This window comes from Cetorhinus maximus, chromosome 16, assembly GCF_964194155.1.
Source record: "Cetorhinus maximus chromosome 16, sCetMax3.hap1.1, whole genome shotgun sequence".
NCBI lineage: Eukaryota > Metazoa > Chordata > Chondrichthyes > Lamniformes > Cetorhinidae > Cetorhinus > Cetorhinus maximus.
Genome location: NC_135894.1, coordinates 20,280,994 through 20,294,475, shown reverse-complemented (window position 1 = coordinate 20,294,475; position 13,482 = coordinate 20,280,994). Strand labels below are relative to the sequence as shown.

Below are 13,482 nucleotides of genomic sequence, written 5' to 3'. Positions count from 1 at the left end.
TTGAACAGCATCTCTCAAGCATTTTGAATTGGTGAATGATGGTGATAGGGACAACGATAGCATCTTTTTTTTCATGGGGAATCACTGATCTGGGAAATTATTTTAAAAGACTGACATAGGTATTACTAATGAGGCTGTTAGAATAACGGTTCAATGTTCATCCTGTAACACGAGGGATACATGGACATCCGATAGGATCTTTCTTCATGGCACTTGTATCCTGGAAATGACTTTATGACATAGGGTGAGTGCCTGTGAATAGACATCATCCCATTGGACCATCCCCTCACGGGGGGGCAGAGTTTTGAACTTTAAAATAGAATCACTGAATGGTTACAGCACAGAGACCATTCGGCTGGTCTGAAGGAGTAATTGACCTAGTACCACTCCCCCAAGTTGCCCTTCACCTTACTTTTCAGATAATAATCCAATTCGCCCTTAAGTGCCTCGATTGAGCCTGCCTCCACCACACACTCAGGCAGCGCATTCCAGATCCCATGAAGTATCAGCTGTGGCTCAGTTCATAGCACCCTCGCCTTTGAATCAGAGGGTTGTGGGTTCATGTCCCACTCCCGGAAACCAAGGACTGTGATTGTACTCGAAAGAGTTGCAATCTGTGACTGTTGGTAACTCGAAAGAGTTTCCAGATCCCATCCACTTGCTGTGTGAATAAAAATTCTCATGTCTCTATTGCTTTTTTGTTAATTACCTTAAATCTTGTGTCCCCTGGTTCTCCATCCTTGCACCATGATTTTGTATACCTCTACAGGATCTAAGGTTCCTTCACTGTCGCTGGGTCAAAGTCATGGAATTCCCTCTCTAACGAGCACTATGGGTGCACCTACCATGGACTGCAGTGGTCCAAGAAGGCAGCTCACCATTACCTCAAGGGCAATTAGGGATGGGCGATAAATGGTGACCCAGCCAGCGCTGCCCACATCCCGTATAGGAATAAAAACGGGCCTTTTGGTAGTGAAATGAAGCCAGATGCGCTGAAAGCCGGACTGGCCCGGTGCAAAGCTGAACGAATGGTCACCCAAGCTGACTGAGCCGAGACACACATGCTCCAGGGGGAAAGCAGGCTCTCTCTCTCTCTCCCCCGTCGGCTTCCTCGGCTGGCGGCGGCGGTGCTAAGGAAGTGACGCACAAGCCGGAAGCGGCGAGTGTTTGGCGCCGTCTCGGGGTCTGTCGTGTTGTCCGTTTGGAACCTTTGCAGCCTTTTAAACGTTTGAAGGCGGCGGCCCTCGCGCTCGAGCCAAACAGCCGCTGCTCACTCCACGCGCCATGCCGCCCAAGCCGCCGAGGAGAGCGGCCGCCGGTGCCTCTGAGGAGAGCGTCTCTCCGGGCAGGTAAGAGCGGGGAAGGCAAAGGCAACTTGGTGCTGTCGGCGGCCTGGCTCCCAGCTCAGCACACCGCAGCCAGGGAGGAGGGAGGAATTACTCGGGTGTTTACCGATCAGCGGCTGCCCCGGTGAACACACAAACCCGGCGTGTGTGTCTCTCTTTCTCTCCCCCTCTTTTCGCGGCACTTGCCGGCTGTTTGTGTGGCTCCTGCCCTGGGCTAACAGCTGCTGCAGCTCATTGTGAGCGGATCATCGCCCCCCGGGGGAACCTTTCAGCGCGATTGCGGCGCTCGGAGTTGATTTTGTTGTTATTTCCCACCGGTGCTACCATGGCAGTAAAACTGGCTCAGAAACCCACTGCCGCCAGCACTAATGCTGTTGGGAGCGAATCTGAATTTCAAGCCTGTTTCCTGCTGCTGCGATGGTTAAGAAAGGGCATCGTCCTCCACAAATTGCACCCGGTTGCTAAATTTTGCTTCCAAAACGCGTTGCCCACTACGTATAATGCTTTTTAATGACATTACTATTAACCAGTGAGCTGGCAGGACAACGACTTTTAAGTGTGAGGTAATCAATAATACTAGAAATGCAGTATAACACACCATTGATAAGCACCAGTCTTTTAACTCTCAATTTCCATTGAAAAAATAAAGACTTGCATTAATACGATGCCTCTGGACACCCTGAAGCAGTTCTTTTGAAACGGGAGTTAGTCACTGTTGTAATGTTGGAAGTGTAACAGGAAGCTCCCACAAGGAGCAATGTGATAATCGCCAGATCATCTGTTGATCGAGGGATAAATATTGGCCCAGGACACCAAGGATAGCACTGTTGTTCTTTGAACTAGTGCCATGACGTAATTCTGTGTCTACCTCAGAAGGTAGATGGGGCCTGGTATTAATGTCTCACCCAAAATATGGCACCTCTGACAGTGCAGCACTCTCAGTGGTGCATAGGGAGTGTCAGCCTAGATTTTTGTGCTGAAGTCCTGGCGGAGGATTTGACTCCTGAAGGGGAACTGGGAGGCAAGGGTAGAATCACAGAATAGTTACAGCATAGAAGAATGCCAATTGGCCTGTTGAGTCCACACCAGCTCTCTGCAGGAGCAAATTAGCTAGTTCCACTCCCCTACCCATTCCCTGGAGGCCTTAAAATGTTTTCCTTTTGGGTGTTTATCCAATTCCTTTTTGTAGGGCATGACTGAATCTGCCTGAAACCCCCACCTTTCTGGCAAAGCATTTCAAACCATAAGCATTTGCTGCATAAAGTTTCCCCTGTGATCCCTTTGATTCTTTTGCCAGTTAGTTTAAATCTGTGTCCTCTGATTCTCAAACCTTCTACCAATGGGTACAGTTTCTATCTACTCTGTCCAGATATCTCGTGATTTTGAGTGCCTCTATCAAATCTTCTCAACTTCCTTCAAAGAGAACAGTCCCAGTTTCTCCAATCTATCCTTGTAACTGAAGTTTCTCATCCCTGGAACCATTCTCGTAAATCTATTCTGCACCCTCTCTAAAGCCTTTACATCCTTCCTAAAGTGTGGTGTCCAGAATTGGACACACTACCTCATTTGAGGCCACACCAGTATTTTATAAAGGTTCATCATAACTTCCTTGCTTTTGTACTCTGTGCCTGTATTTATAAAGCTGTGATCCTGTATGTCTTTTTAACTGCTTTATTAACCTGTCCATCCACCTTCAATGATTTGTGCAAATGCACCCCAGCTCACTGTTTGTGCACTTCCTTTAGCATTGTAGCCGTTAGTTTGTATTGCCTCTCCTCGTTCTTTCTGTATCACTTCACACTTCTCTGTATTAAATTTCATCTGCCATATGTTCACTCATTTTAGCAGCCTATGTCTTCTTGAAGCCTGTCACTATCCTCACAATTCATAGCGGTTTCGAGTTTTGTCATCTGCATGTTTTAAAATAATTTCCTGTAGATGCAAGTCTAAATCATTAATATAGATCAAGAAAGACAATGGTCCTAGTATTGATAAAAGCAAAATACAGCAGATGCTGGAAACCTGAAATAAAAACAGAAAATGCTTGAAAAACTCAGCAGGCTTGGCATCATCTGTGGAGAGAGAAACAGAGTTAACATTTCAAGTCTGTATGACTCTTCTTCAGAGCCCTAGTATTGTCCTAGTGTTAACCCATGCAGAACACCACTGTACACCTTCCTCCAGTCCGAAAAAGACTATTCACTAATACAAATGCAAAATATGGTGGCTGCTGAAATAAATATAAAAAATGCTGGAAATACTAAACAGGTTCAAAAGGCAGACTATTATTTAAATGGAGAGAAACTCCAAAAAAGTGCAGCACAGAAGGATCTGGGTGTTATCATGCATGAAACCCAAAAGGTTAGTATGTAGGTGCAGCAAGTAATTAAGAAAACAAATGGAATTTTGGCCTGTATTGCTAGGGGGTTGGAGTTTAAAAATAGGGAAGTCTTGTTACAACGGTACATGGTGTTGGTGAGGCTGCACCTGGAGTACTGTGTACAGTTTTGGTCCCCATGTTTAAGAAAGGATATGCTGGCATTGGAGACAGTTCAGAAGAGATTCAATAGGCTGATTCCTGGGATAAAGGGGTTGACTTATCAAGAACAGCTAAACAGGTTAGGCCTTTATTCATTAGAAGAATGAGGGGTGATCTTATTGAAGCGAACAAGATTCTGAGGGCACTGGACAGGGTAGATGTTGAGAAGATGTTTTCACTAGTGAGGGAATCTCGTACTAGGGGACATAGTTACAGAATAAGGGGCACTCATTTAAAACTGAGATGTGAAAGAATTTCTTCTGACAGTAGTGAATACCTGGAATTCTGTACCTTAGAGTTGTAGAGGCTAGATCACTGAAAGCATTTAAAGAGGAGGTAGATACATTTCTGAAACACCGGGGAGTTGAGGGCTATGAGGAGCTGGCACAAAAGAGGAGTTGAGGCCTGGGGTAAATCAGCCATGATCTTATTGAATGGTGGGGCAGGCTAGAGGGGTCAAATGGCCTATTCCTGCTCCTATTTCTTATGTTCTTTAGGCAGCATTTGTGGATAAAAAAACAGTTAATGTTTCATGTCGATCATTTTTCATCAGAATCCTGTTAATGTTAACTGTGTTTTCTATTTGTATTAACTGTTCACCACTAGTGAAGCAGTCCATGTCCAAATGCAGCAAGACCTAGACAATATCCAGGCCTGGGCTGACAAGTGGCAAGTAACATTTGCGCCACACAAGTGTCAGGCAATGACCATCTCCAACAAGAGAGAATCCAACCATTGCCCCCTTGATGTTCAATGGCATTATCATCACTGAATCCCCTACAATCAATATCCTGGGGTGTTACCGTTGACCAGAAACTCAACTGGACTAGCCATATAAATACTGTGGCTACAAGAGCAGGTCAGAGGCTAGGAATCGTGCGATGAGCAACTCACCTCCTGACTCCCCAAAGCCTGTCACCATCTACAAGGCATAAGTCTGGGGTGTAATGGAATACTCCCCACTTGCCTGGATGAGTGCAGCTCCCACAACACTGAAGAAGCTGGACAGCATCCAGGACAAAGCAGCCCACTTGATTGGCACCACATCCACAAACATTCACTCCCTCCACCGACGCACAGTAGCGCAGTGTGTACCACCTACAAGATGCACAGCAGAAATTCACCAAGGCTCCTTCGACAGCACCTTCCAAACCCATGGCCACTACCACCTAGATGGACAAGGGCAGCAGACATAGGGGAACACCACCACCTGGAGGTTCCCCTCCAAGCCACTCACCATCCTGACTTTGAAAAATATCGCAGGTCCTTCACTGTCGCTGGGTCAAAATCCTGAAATTCCCTTCCTAACAGCACTGTGGGTGTACCTACTCCACATGGACAGCAGCAGTTCAAGAAGGCAGCTCACCACCACCTTCTCGAGGGCAACTAGGTGTGGGCAATAAATGCTGGCCTAGCCAGCGATGCCCACATCCCATGAGTGAATTTAAAAGAACTATTTCCTGTCACTTGACCAATTTTATATTCATGCTGCCATTGCCGCTTTTATTCTATGGGCTTCAACTTTGCTGGCAAGCCTATTATGTGGCACTTTATCAAACACCTTTTGGAAGTCCCTATACACCATATCAACCATATTTCCCCTCATTCAACCCTCTTAGTTACCGTATAAAAAAACTGGTTAGTTAAACATGGTTTGCCTTTAACAAATCCATGCTGCGTTTCCTTACTTAATTGTGGATTACTTAATTCGCACTTGTCCAAATAACTGTTAATTTTGTCCTGGATTATTGTCTCTTAAAGTTTTCCCACCACCAAGGTTAAACTGAGTGGTCTGTGTTTGCTGAGTTTATTCTTGGTCATCAAATTTGTTTACCTTGACCAGACTGATTGTGATCTCTGAAATGTGTTTCAAATTCAGTGTGTTTCTGTATTTGTAGATTTATTAATATTATGCTTATTGTGCATTTATAAATGTTCTCTGCAATGATAGCACTGTTTCTCTTTGGTAGTTGCCATCGTTTGGAAATTATGAAGAAGGCCATTAAGTTTGTCAAGATTATCTAGCAGGTTTATTTGCATTTGACTCCTTTAACTCCTTGGATCCTTAAGGACATTGTGTGTACCTTTCAAACCAAATCCACATCATGTAAGATACACACACAACATTTTAAATTTTTTATATATAGGTAAGGGGTTGCTGCCAAAGGACTGGAGGACTGCAAATGTTACATAAGCATAAGCCCAACAACAGCACACCAGTCAGTTTAACCTCGGTGGTGGGAAGCTTTTAGAAATGATAATTTGGGACAAAATTTACAATCACTTGGGAAAATGTGGGTTAATGAAGGAAAGCCAGCACAAATTTGTTAAGGACTAATCATGTTTAACTAATGTGGTTGAGTTTTTTGATGTGATAATAGAGAGGGTGGATGCTGGTAATGTGATTGATAGGGTGTACATGGGCTTCCGAAAGACATTCGATAAAGTGCTACATTATCAGGCTTGTGAACAAAATTATACCTTGTGGAATAAAAAGTACAGTAACAGCATAGGTACGTAATTTGCTGAGTGATAAGGAATAAAGTAGTGGTGAACAGATGTTTTTTAGACTGGAGGAAGATACATATTGGGATTCCCCAGGGATTGATGTTAGGACCCCTACTTTTCTTGACTATGTATTAATGACCTAGACGTGCCTTTACAGAGCCCAATTTCAAAATTTCAGGATGACACAAAACTTGCAAGTATTGTGAACTGTGAGGAGGATATTGTTGAACTTTAAAAGGATATAGACAGGTTGATGGATGGGCAGGCAAAAGGCAGATGAAAGTTAAAGCAAGAGAAGTGTGCAGTGATTCGTTTTGGTAGAAAGAACAAGGAGAAGCAATATAAAGGATCCAATTCTAAAGGCAGTACAGAAACATAGAGATCTTTTGGGGGTGGGGGGTAAATATGTACAAATCATTGAAGGTGACAAAGCAGATTAATAGCACAGTTAATAAAAGCATATGGCATCCGGACTATATTAATAGGGGCATAAAGTACAAAAGCAAGGAAGTTGTGATAAATCTGTGTTGTGATAAAACACTGGTTTGGCCTCAACTGATGTGTTATATCCGGTTCTGAGTAGCACACTGTAGGATGGATGTGAAGACATTAGAGAGGGGACAGAAAAGGTCTACGAGAATGGTTCTGGGGTGAGGAACTCCAGTTATGTGGATAAATTGGAGAAGCTGGGGTTGTTCCTTGGAGAAGAGATCGTTGATGGGAGATTTGATAGACGTATTCAAAATGCTGAGAAGTCTGGGCAGAGTAGATAGTAGGAAACTGGCAGTAGGATCAAGGACCAGAGGACACTGATTAAAAGCAATTGGCAAAAGAAGCAACAATGATGTGAGGAAAATCTTTTTTATGCAGTTAGGTGGTTAGGACCTGGAATGCACTACATGAGACTGTGGTGGAAGCAGATTCAATTGTGGCTTTCAAAAGAGAATTGGATAATTATCTGAAAAGATAAAATTTGCAGGGCTATGGAGGATAGTTGAGCAACTGGGACTAGATGAATTGTCCTTGCAGAGAGCTGGTGCAGGCGCAATGGACCGAATATCCTCCTCCTTTGCTGTAACCATTCTGTGGATAATCTCAATCTAGTTTCTGTTGGCCTCATTTTGCACACAGTTACTAATCTTGTCCTGAATTTCCATTCTTGGTCTAAGAGACCCTGTGCTGAAAATGAAAAAACCTCTCTGGTTGTCATGAAGAGATGTTAATGTTTATAATGTTATTGGAAATTATTTTTAAAAATAGAATTCTAGTGAGGGACTGTGTCTACGTATGTGCCTGTGCGTGTCTTAATTAGATTAAAGCCAGCTAGTCTGGGTGCTTTGATGTACAGCAGTTTTGAGATGTTAATTGGGTGAACAGTAAGGTAAAGTGTTAACTTGCATTTGTTGAATAAACCATTCAAGACTGTGGGTAAAGTCTTGCACCTAGCTAGGAGAAGCCAAACACTGTGTTTATTTTTTCAGCTTACTAATAAAATTGGTGCTGTGAAAGGGGTTTTATTGTTAGAAGAGCTGAGGTTCAAAAGACCTAGTGATACAATGGAAAATTTACATTCAAAGGGAAAGCTAGGTGTATAAAGAAAGGAGTTTGTGTGTGTGTAAGGTAGAGGCATTTAAGAGCTAACCAGCCTATACGCCTCCAACCAACTTGCAAAACAACCTCATTTGGAATTTGTACGATCAAATGTGCTTTGCCTGGTGTTTGTTTAAAGCCTATGGGTTACTGTTGCCTTAGTGGAGATTAATTTGGGGATTTGTTAAAAAGTTATTATAGTAGTAATTTGTAGCCATGTAAAAGCTTTTAATTTGTTGTTAAATTAATAAATGTTTAATTTAGTTTTATATAAAAACCACGAGACTCAGTGGTCTTATTCCTACTGAATTCAAGGTCTGCATCTCAAAATTACAAATTGCAAAAATGGATTATGACAGTTGCTTCAAGTTTCCCTCTGGGATTTGAACAACTCAGCCTCTACCATTGGCTGTATCATAATACTCCAGCTATTTTTGTTTCAGTGAAACTACTGTTGGGATAGGGCAGAGCTTATTTTGCACCTGTGCAGTATCTGACCAGAGAATGTTCCCTGACACCAATTCTGAGAATTGTAGTGTGCCTTTCATCAGCACTGAATTTCTTTCATGCTTTTTATGCCGTTAGCTCCAGAAATAGGGGGAAGTCATTTTCTGTCCGCATTGAGATAATATCACTTAACAACATCTCACTATACTGTGTGAGCACTTGTATGTTTGTCTAGCTTTTTATAAAGTGATTTCATTATTTCTACCATTGTTTAATTGATTGGAAATGGATTGTAAAGCACTGACTTTAATATTCTGCTTTTAAGTATGGTCCCTAGGATTTCTCTTAAATTGAATAGTGTAAGTATGGCAGTTTTCTCTGAATGTACCATTCCTTTATGTAATATTTGCCTTTGTTTAGTACAAGTAATTGACTCAATCCATATGTTGTGTTACGTGTCTGACAGTGGAATACAAGGATTCTGCCGTTTTCATTGCAATATTGGGGAAAAAGACTCCAGTTTAATTTTGTGCATTTTATTTATTGATCAATTATGTGGAAGAAAGTTGAATTATAGTTCTGTAAATGCATGGGTAACTGAGAAGATTGGGATGTATCCCTTTCCACGCTCACCACCTTCACACACGACTTTGACGAGACATGAGTATTGTGGCTTGAAGTGTTTGAATGTGATGAGTGTACAGTTGTGATAGCCAAGACACAATTATACTACCTCAGAAAATTAAAATCTTTTCTAGTAGATCCTACAGCTGTAGTTGAGTGCTATCCTTTTTAGATGCCTCGCCTGGTATTGTATTCTTTGGAAAGCAGACTCTTTAAAGGTACAGAGATTATTGAACTGGGCAGGAAGGGTATTTGATGAGCAGATCTTTCTTGACGAAATTGCTCTCGAAGAATTTAGGCAAAATTAAGGAGTGTCATGAATAATGAGAATAGCCCCTTGTTTCAATATTACTGTTAGTTGCGTTCAGGGAAAAGGCGATAATCCCTCAGATGCAGGAAAAATTGATTCCTGAACTCATTTGTGCCCTTCTCTATAAAAACTTTTAACAGAAGTTTGATGAATAGATGAGGATATGCACTCAGAGTGGGACTCACTGGCTGATTATTTTAATTGTATTGAAGTAATTTTTAATACCTATTTTAATGAAAATTATCTGATAGGATAATTTTCTTTCTTTTATTGGTATCATTCATTTATGTGTAATTTTTTAATGAATGAGCAATGCAACCAAAATGAATTTCCATATGACAATAGAGTGAATTGAATCGAATTGAAATTCAGCTGTCTTTTTAATTAAAAAAAGCATGAATCTGCAAAAGGAAAAATTACCATTTTACATATTCAAATGGATAATGGGGCAGAATCTGACCAGTTCTATTTGAATAGAAATATGTTTTGTTCAGTGGCCAGCAAGGCCTGGGATTCTGCCCTTACCATAATTTACCCATCTTCCAGATGCCACACATTGGCTTATGCTCTCATTTTGAAGGTGATTTCATCTTTTTAATGTGGGGAAATATCTTGTCTGCAAAGTGGACATGGATAGTAACTGCAGTCAGGAACCTCTCATTTGAGAGTCAGGTCCATCTGTGAAATATTTGTGTAAGTTGATCGCATGACTGACATGGGACCATTCCAGTTTCAGGTAGTATCCAAAGTCTTGGCAGATGCTGTTTGAGAAGGTTCAATTCTTTACATTTCTTGGTCAGATTCCTAAAGATTCAACTCCAACTGTAAACAAACAAAAAAAATGACATAGGACATTCCCCACTGTAACCTCACTTGAGACATGGGCCCGTTCTTCCCCAAGTAAGACCCCATGGAAAAGAACCCAGTGCAGGGAAGTCATGTGCATCCTAAGACTAAACTAGGAGGGTTTTCCAAAATCTGTTCCCTTTCGTTGCCTACTGCCAGCAGTGACTCAGCACCCTGACCTTTAGTCCTGATGTGACTTCAACACACCAAGGACCTGTGGCATAACCCCTTTCTCTCTATATGCCCCTACGACCATTGGGTAATTCCAAACCTATGCCGACACAAAATAAATGCAGCTGGCACTGGCGCAGTGGACAAACAGCAATATATAGTTAACACCACTGTCACTAATAGTTGTTTGGTAGTACAGAACTTGAGTATTGCTGAAAAAGAGACAGCTCAAAGCTTTTCGTCTTGCACTCATCAGGACACTCATTGCACAAGAATACCAATATAAGGGGGAAACAACAATTTATACTGTATATGAAGCGAATGCTGATTGGTTGACATGTGGACTCTGGTTGAGGTGTTGCCATAGAGAATACACCAGTGATGGTGACTAACAGTTAACTGCCAAGCATTGTTTGAAATTTAAACTAGCATCTTGACTCTGATTGATCAAGGCATTGCTCTGAGGAATGAGTCAGCAGATGGCAGTCACTTATTTTGTTTAGCTGATATATGCTCAATGTGTGTACATGTTCTTTCTATCTGCAAAGAACAGGGCCCAGTGTATTAATATATGTAGCTTTGCGTGAACTGTCAGTCACCATCACTGATGCATTCTCCATGGCAACACCTCTACCAGTCAGAGTCCACTTGCCAATCAATCAGCATAATTGTATAAGTATAAATTGTTGCTTTCCCCTTATATTAGTATTCTTGCAAATTGTCCTGCCGAGTTTTTATTCATTCATGGGATGTGGGCATTGCTGGTTAGGCCAGCAATTACTGCCCATCCCTAATTTCCCTTCAGAAGCTGGTGGTGGGCAACGTTCTTGAACAGTTGCAGTCCATGTGGTGTAGATACACCCACAGTGCTGTTGGGGAGGGAATTCCAGGATTTTGACCCAGTGACAGTGAAGGAACGGCGATATATTTCCAAGTCAGGATGGTGAGTGACTTGAAGGGGAACTTCCAGGTAGTAGTATCCCCGTGTACCTGCTGCCATTGTCCTTCTAGGTGTTGGTGGATGGGGTGCCAATCAAGTGGGCTGCTTTGTCCTGGATGGTGTCAAGCTTCTTGACTGTTGTTGGAGCTGCACTCATCCAGGCAAGTGGAGAGTATTCCATCACACTCCTGACTTGTGCCTTGTAGATGGTGGACAGGCTTTGGGATGTCAGGAGGTGAGTTGCTCATCACAGGATTCCTAGCCTCTGACCTGCTCTTGTAGCCACAGTATTTATATGGCTAGTTCAGTTAAGTTTCTGATCAGTGGTAACCCCCAGGATATTGATAGTGGGGGGTTTAGTGATGGTAATGCCATTGAATGTCAAGGGCGGTGGTTAGATTCCCTTTTGTTGGAGATGGTGATTGCATGACACTTGTGTGGCATTAATGTTACTTGTCACTTGTCAGCCCAAGCCTGAATAATACCCAGGTCTTGCTGCATTTGGACATGGACTGCTTCAGTATCTGAAGAGTCATGAATGGAGCTGAACATTGTACAGTCATCAGTGAACATCCTCAGTTCTGACCTTATAATGGAAGGAAGGTCATTGATGAAGCAGCTGAAGATGGTTGGGCCTAGGACACTACCCTGAGGAACTCCAGTGATGCCCTGGAACTGAGATGATTGACCTCCAACAACCACAACCATCTTCCTTTGTGCTAAATATGACTCCAACCAGTGGAGAGTTTTTCCCGTGATTCCCATTGACTCCAGTTTTGCTGGGGCTCCTTGATGCCACACTCTGTTAAATGAGCCTTGATGTCAAGAGCAGTGACTCTCAGAATCTTAATGGCACAGAAGGAGGCCATTCGGCCCATCGCGTCTGCACTGGCTCTCTAAATGAGCATTATGGCCTAGTGGCCATTGCCCTGCCTTTTCCCATTACCCCTGCACCTACCTTCTTGAGTTCAGCTTTTTAGTCCATGTTGGAACCAAGGCTGTAATGAGGTCAGAAGCTTAGTGGCCTTGGTGGAACCCATAATGAGCGTCAGTGAGCAGGTTATTGCTAAGCAAGTGCTGCTTGACAGCACTGTTGATGACCCCTTCCATCGCTTTACTGATGATGGAGAGTGGACTGGTGGGATGCTAATTCGCCAGGTTGGATTTGTCCTGCTTTTTGTGTACAGGACATACTGGGGCAATTTTCCACATTAGAACCATAGAAAAGTTACAGCACAGAAAGAGGCTATTTGGCCCATCTTGTCCATGCCAGCCCGAGGACACCCAGGTGCCCTTTCTAATCCCACCTTCCTACACCCGACCCATAGCCCTGCAGCTAACAGCACTTAAGGTGCAGATCCAGGTACTTTTTAAAAGAGTTTAAAGTTTCTGCCTCTACCACCAACTTGGGCAGCGAATTCCAGACACCCACTACCTTCTGCGTAAAAAAGTTCTTCCTCATGTCCCCTCTACGCCTTCTGTCACTTATCTTGAATCTATGTCCCCTGGTTCTAGAATTCTCCATCAAGGGTAACAATTTTATCCTGTCCACTCTATCTATTCCCCTCATAATTTTGTACACCTCAATCAAGTCACCTCTCAGCTTTCTTTGTTCCAAGGAAAATAACCCCAACCTATCCAATCTCTCCTCGTAGCTACACTTTTCTAACCCTGGCAACATTCTTGTAAACCTCCTCTGCACTCTCTCCAGAGCTATTACGTCCTTCCTGTCATGTGGTGACCAGAACTGCACACAATACTCCAGTTGTGACCTCACCAGTGTTTTATACAATTCCAACATTATATCCTTACTTTTATATTCTATACCTCTACCAATGAAGGAGAGCATTCCATATGCCTCCTTTACAACCTTGTCTACTTGAACTGCTGCCTTCAGGGACCTGTGTACTTGTACACCAAGATCTCTCACTTCATCTACCCCTCTTAGTATATTCCCATTTATTTTTTAATTCCTGTAACTGTTTGACCTCCCTAAATGTATGACCTCACACTTGTCTATGTTAAAATCCATCTGCCACTTTACTGCCCACTCCACCAACCCATCTATATCGTTTTGAAGATTATGGCCATCCTCTACACTATCCACTACTCGGCCAATCTTTGTGTCATCTGCAAATTTCCCAATCGTGCCCCCCACGTT

The 13,482-nt window shown here is 42.8% G+C and overlaps 1 protein-coding gene across 2 annotated transcripts in view; it reads left to right on the top strand.

Moving 5' to 3' along the window:
* Positions 1-1,161: 1,161 nt before the first annotated feature.
* rb1 (retinoblastoma 1) overlaps positions 1,162-13,482 on the top strand; it is a 237,032-nt gene continuing 224,711 nt past the window's right edge. For both annotated transcript variants that reach the window (XM_078559465.1, XM_078559464.1), the window contains exon 1: positions 1,162-1,349. In XM_078559465.1, coding sequence (XP_078415591.1) covers positions 1,285-1,349 — 65 coding nt within the window. In that variant the 5' untranslated portion in view covers positions 1,162-1,284. The remainder of the gene's footprint in view (positions 1,350-13,482) is intronic.